The sequence below is a fragment of the Quercus suber genome, unplaced genomic scaffold (genome assembly GCF_002906115.3).
Source record: "Quercus suber isolate HL8 unplaced genomic scaffold, Cork oak 2.0 scaffold_485, whole genome shotgun sequence".
In the NCBI taxonomy this organism is placed as follows: Eukaryota; Viridiplantae; Streptophyta; class Magnoliopsida; order Fagales; family Fagaceae; genus Quercus; species Quercus suber.
This window is the reverse complement of record NW_027069935.1, coordinates 1-5,092: the sequence shown is the minus strand read 5'-3', so window position 1 is coordinate 5,092 and position 5,092 is coordinate 1. Positions and strand designations below refer to the sequence as shown.

General features: G+C 34.7%; 2 protein-coding genes across 11 annotated transcripts in view; both read left to right on the top strand.

Annotated features, from left to right (window-relative positions):
- LOC136063095 (uncharacterized) overlaps positions 1-3,063 on the top strand; it is an 8,104-nt gene extending 5,041 nt beyond the window's left edge. Inside the window, exon 2 of the mRNA XM_065763002.1 lies at positions 3,043-3,063. Within this exon, the coding sequence (XP_065619074.1) occupies positions 3,043-3,063 (21 nt within the window). The remainder of the gene's footprint in view (positions 1-3,042) is intronic.
- Positions 1-4,996, top strand: part of LOC112036631 (uncharacterized) — a 32,656-nt gene extending 27,660 nt beyond the window's left edge. For 9 of the 10 annotated variants that reach the window (XR_010624790.1, XR_010624791.1, XR_010624789.1 and 6 more), the window contains 6 exons: positions 1,858-2,000; positions 3,637-3,792; positions 3,947-4,114; positions 4,196-4,345; positions 4,502-4,657; positions 4,776-4,996. Coding sequence is in view for 4 of the 10 variants with exons in the window: in XM_065762984.1 (XP_065619056.1) it covers positions 3,729-3,792; positions 3,947-4,114; positions 4,196-4,345; positions 4,502-4,657; positions 4,776-4,891 (654 nt within the window). In the remaining 6 variants the exon portion in view is untranslated. The remainder of the gene's footprint in view (positions 1-1,857; positions 2,001-3,636; positions 3,793-3,946; positions 4,115-4,195; positions 4,346-4,501; positions 4,658-4,775) is intronic. The other variant, XR_010624794.1, reaches the window with a different exon arrangement.
- The last annotated feature ends 96 nt before the right edge of the window (positions 4,997-5,092 follow it).

Here is a 5,092-nt window from a genome sequence, read left to right as displayed (position 1 = left end):
CACCTGGGCCTCTGATTGTAGGAGTAGCTAGGAATAGCAGGTGGCTATTAGCTCGTAAATTTACTTGTAAAACAGGCCTACCTGAGCCTCTGATTGTAATATGTATTTTTTCTATTTTTGAATTAATAATTTCAAGATTTTTTTTTTTTCTTTTTCTTTTTTTTTTTTTTTTTTTTTTTTTTGTACAATAAATACTTAAAATTTATAACTCTTATCTTATTCAATCTACTGTAAAACAAATACTTATAACTTGGAACATTATCTTTTTCAATCTACCGTAAAACAAACACTTAGAACTTAGAACCTTATCTTATTCAATCTACTGTAAAACAAATACTTATAACTTGGAACATTATCTTTTTCAATCTACCGTAAAACAAACACTTAGAACTTAGAACCTTATCTTATTCAATCTACTGTAAAACAAATACTTATAACTTGGAACATTTACCTGGTGCACCGGCCAGCACCCTAATCCTCCCCACAGACGGCGCCAATTGTAGGGACTCAATTTGAGTTGAGTGTAGGGTTTTCAGCCCAACAAGCCCAAACAATACATTTATAGAGAGTGGGCTGACAGGCTTAGGTGCTGGCCGTTGATCACCATGCCCAAACTTATCTTAAAAAGTGGCTAAGTGTTTTCTTACAAATGGGGGAATGCTCCTCGGACTGTGGCCGAGGAGGCTTCAAGGTTCTCCTTCTCCTTTCTTCTTTTTTTCCCCCTCCCTTTCCTTGGTTTTACTGGCTCTTCTTTTATAGTTTCCATCTTCCTATCTCCTGCTTCCATCTGTTGACCGTCTATTCGCTTTTCTTCTGGTTGTCCGTCCCATCGGAGGCCTTATCAGCACTCAAGTGGCTCAGTCTAACCAACGTTATCCTGCCAAGGGGTTACCTCCCCATTAATGCGGCCAGTGGGTTTGGTTGAGTGCATTCAATGCGATAGTGACGGCTTACTTTGGGGTTAACCTCTCCCCAAAATCACCTTTGTCAGGCCGAGGACGAGGTATCCTCGGCGTGGATCCAGGAGAGTAGGCTTCCCCCCCTTCTCCTCAGAAATAGCTTGATATCCTCGGCATGGGCTTTGGGCCCGCTATATGATGGGCCAAGACTACCAGGCCCACGGACCCCACAGTACTGAATTAAAAAAAAAAAAAAATGAAAGAGGATTACTTTCATTATAATGATGCTCTTTCATAAAATGCTAATGGAGCATTTTTTATTATCATTTTAATGCCACATCAACTTCAAGTATGTCAATTGTGTATATCATTTGCTACATAGATATTTTCTGTTAGTAAGTTAACGGTAGAGATCAAATTGATTATAAATTGAAAAAGAATAGAGATAAAATTGATTGTTACAAAAATGTAAAGACCAAATTGACTTTGCCCCAAAATGTAAGGACTAAAAAAAAAAAAATGGAATTACTTTCATTATAATGATGCTCTTCATAAAATTATAAAACCACGTTTATTTATGTATTTAGAAACACTAAAACAGAGAAAGGCAAAAGAAAAAAAAAAAGGAATTTATAGTCTATAAAAAATTCTTACAATATCTTTATATTCTTTTCTAATAACCAAGTAAATAAGAAACAACAACAAGACAAAAGATATTTTGAAGAAGAGCTACTCTGTTTTTTTTATTTTTTATTTTTTATTTTTTTTTTTAAATAGGTAGAATCTACTGAATAGAAAATTGAGTATATTTTGTTTTTTTTGTTTAAAGAAGTATATTGTATGGGACTCAAAACGCGGTCATTTTATGTCATCAGTTTATTACCTAGGTGGAATAAAAACGACACAGTTTTGCGGGACTTCTATTTTAAATTCTAAATTCTAATTCTACAACGTGCAGAGTTCAGACGAGGGAGAGAGAGAGAGAGAGAGATGGGGAAAACGAGATGTAACGATCAGGTTCGAGTACCGAAATTCAAGAAACGATGGGTCGTTCGTTGCAGATCAGATCAGATCAGATTAGTTTCTGAAGTGATTTTTCAGGTAAATCTACGCTTCCATGTAACGATGGGTCATATTATTGTTGCACACTGATTTGTGAACTCTTGGATTAGCTGGCCCCTCTCTAACCAATGAACCAACCCAGAGTCCCAGACATGTTGAGTAATTGAATTGAATCCAAACTGACCCATAATTCTTAGAAACACATCCAGGACCTGTCTTGTCTTTTGGAATGTTAGTCGCATAAAACCATATGAACTATTCTCTCTCTTTCTAAAAAAAGTTGTGGGATGGGGATAATCTCCATCTACACTTGGTTTCAACCTCTAAATGAAACTGTTATATTCATATGTCTAAACTTTATGGAGTTGTCATGGCTAACACCTTTTGTCCATATCAAGATATGACTCACATGTCTGTTTCCCCTTATTAAATTGCCACATTTGTTCTGGTAGATGTAAGAATGAACTTGTGAATTGAAAACATATAGGCTAGCGTGTAATTAATGCATAGGCACAATAAAAATTTAATCTTGCCTGAGAATTGTGTTTCCTTGTTTGTAAACTTGTAAGATAAATTAATTTCTTGTTTCTTTTTTTTCTTCTTTTTTTATTATTTTTTAATGGGAAAGATGAAGCCTTGCTCCTTTGTGAGGTTTTTATTTCTTTACTTATTTATTTATTTATTTTGCACTGCATAATCCAAAAAAAGCTACAATGTTGGGGATAATGAAGGCTTCAAAACCTGCTGAGGGTTGATGATTTTATTTTGTCTTACAGTGCCTAGGGTAGACTTATTTTTCCCAATTTGATGGTTTTACTATGAATTAGCTGGTTATGTATTTTTATGTAGAATGACAGGATATATGACTTGTGAAGAAAGTAGGCCTACGATCTCCTTATTTTGTTTGTCTTAGTTTTTCCAAGGTAGCCTTCACCTCCACCATTTTTTATCTATCTTCCTCAGACAAATATCCACTGTTCCTTTTATCCTCCATCAGCCTAAGATCATTTAGTAGGTTTATCTTCCTAATCCCCACATTTCCATATACTTTATTGTTCCATAACTTCAAATCTTGTTTCAGAGTTTGCAATTTGCTAGTTAGAACAAAACTAGGAGGAACCTGGAAACTATAACTTTGCCACCAGCCTCTAACCTTGTCCGCAAAACCACCCTTTCAAAGCCACGAGTTCTCGAATTCAAAATGAGTTTTATTTTCTGTTACACTTCTTTTTATTAAATTATGCCATTGTTGTGTATCTTGTTTCAATTTTTCTTTGCTTTCTTGTTAAATTTGTGGAATTATCAAGGTTTGACATTGATTATTATTATTATTATTATTATTTTTTTTTTTTGCATACTTATTTTATTTTAGTAGTCTTTTCTGGGATGGCCTTGAATATCTTTTTGTTAGATTGTTATCGGTGTTATTTTTCATTGATTTCTCTTGGCACCAGTGGCAGAGTGGCTCCCCAAACTTTTAATTATATTTCAATGAGCCCTAGATAAAATGTTACTTGACCCCTCAAAAAATTTTAAATGTTTAAATTCTGGTTAGTTTAAGTGTATTCTTAGATAATACTCAAACAATTAAGACTTTATCCTCTCTAAATATTTTAATTGTTATTGATCATCTGTCTCTGATTTTGTGATTTATAATTGATTCAATTACAATCAGATAATCGTACATGGAGCCAACCCGTAATTAGAGGCAGACGACCCTCTCTGTGGGCCTTCCAAAGCTGCACCACTGTTGGTGATGAAGTATTTATGTTTGGGGGTATAGACGCGAACAACCATCTCAACGATATTCATATTTTCAACACTTGTAACTGTAAGTTGTTTCTTTTAATCTTCAGCCACTTTGCACAGACAATTGATATGCTCACTAAGTGAGTGCTAATAGAAGTTTGACTGAAATCTATATATTTTATCTATTAATTGTGAATTCCACTGCATACTTGCTAACATGTTTAACATATTTATAGCTTCCCATAGATGGAGATCTCCACGTGTCGTCGGTAATATACCTGAGCGACGAAGATGGCACAGTGCAACTCATTATTGTCAAAGTCTGTACATATTTGGTGGCAGTGGGAGATTTAGGGATAATAATGATGAGACATACTATAGAAATGTCTACATGTTCCATACAGGTTATTTTTTAACATAACTGGTTACCGATCAAAAAATAAAATTAGACACTGATCTTTTTCTCTTTTTATCTTTACTTGTAGCTCGTTTCGTATGGAACCGTATTGCTACATTTGGCAGTCTACCATCTCCTCGCAACAGCCATGTCTGCTCGTATCAACTAGACAAGATGATTGTGGTTGGTGGTAAAGATGGGCATGATTCTTTTTGTTCTGATGTCATTGTGATGGAAGGTTATATAATTTTCTTTGTTGCCAAATTTAATTGCAATTGTGATTTTCTAAAAAAAATTTCATCATATAAAACCTGTGCTGCATAGCTTGGGGCTATCAATTATGCGTTTTTTAGGAGCTTAATAATAAATTGAATTCTTGGGTTTGTTTCATCAGGTTTAACTTGGAGAGAGCGGCGAACTTCAGGACATTTGTTTCCCCCTCGAGTTGGTCATGCAGCTGTTAACTTTGGTGCCAATGGAACAAAGTTGTATATATTTGGGGGATATATGATTCAAATCCAATACAACGATGTCTATGTACTTGATATTGGTAAGTAAGAAATAAGCTGACAATATTAGTTGTGTTAATATATATATATATATATATATATAAAATTGGTATGTTAGTGTATTTTTTATAATCCCAAAATTTTTTGCAACTGGTGCAGTTACCGGTGTATGGACAAATGCGATCATGACAGGTGCTAGGTCTTCAGCTAGAGCTTTTATGACTGGTGCCTCCTTGGATTTACAACGTTTTGATGCACACACCCCAGCTTGTTAATGCACATTTTGGTGGGACTTATGCCAGCTATATTATCAAGAGCTTTTTCCAGTTTCAAAGCTATCTGTCTCAGCTAGAGACACTTGTGTTGGACTTAAAGTTTCAGGTTAGTATGTAAAAATCCACTTTTCTGCTCCAAAGTACAAACAAAATAAGATGCTTATCCATTTTGTTGTGATTGAATTTTTCAGAAGTTAACCT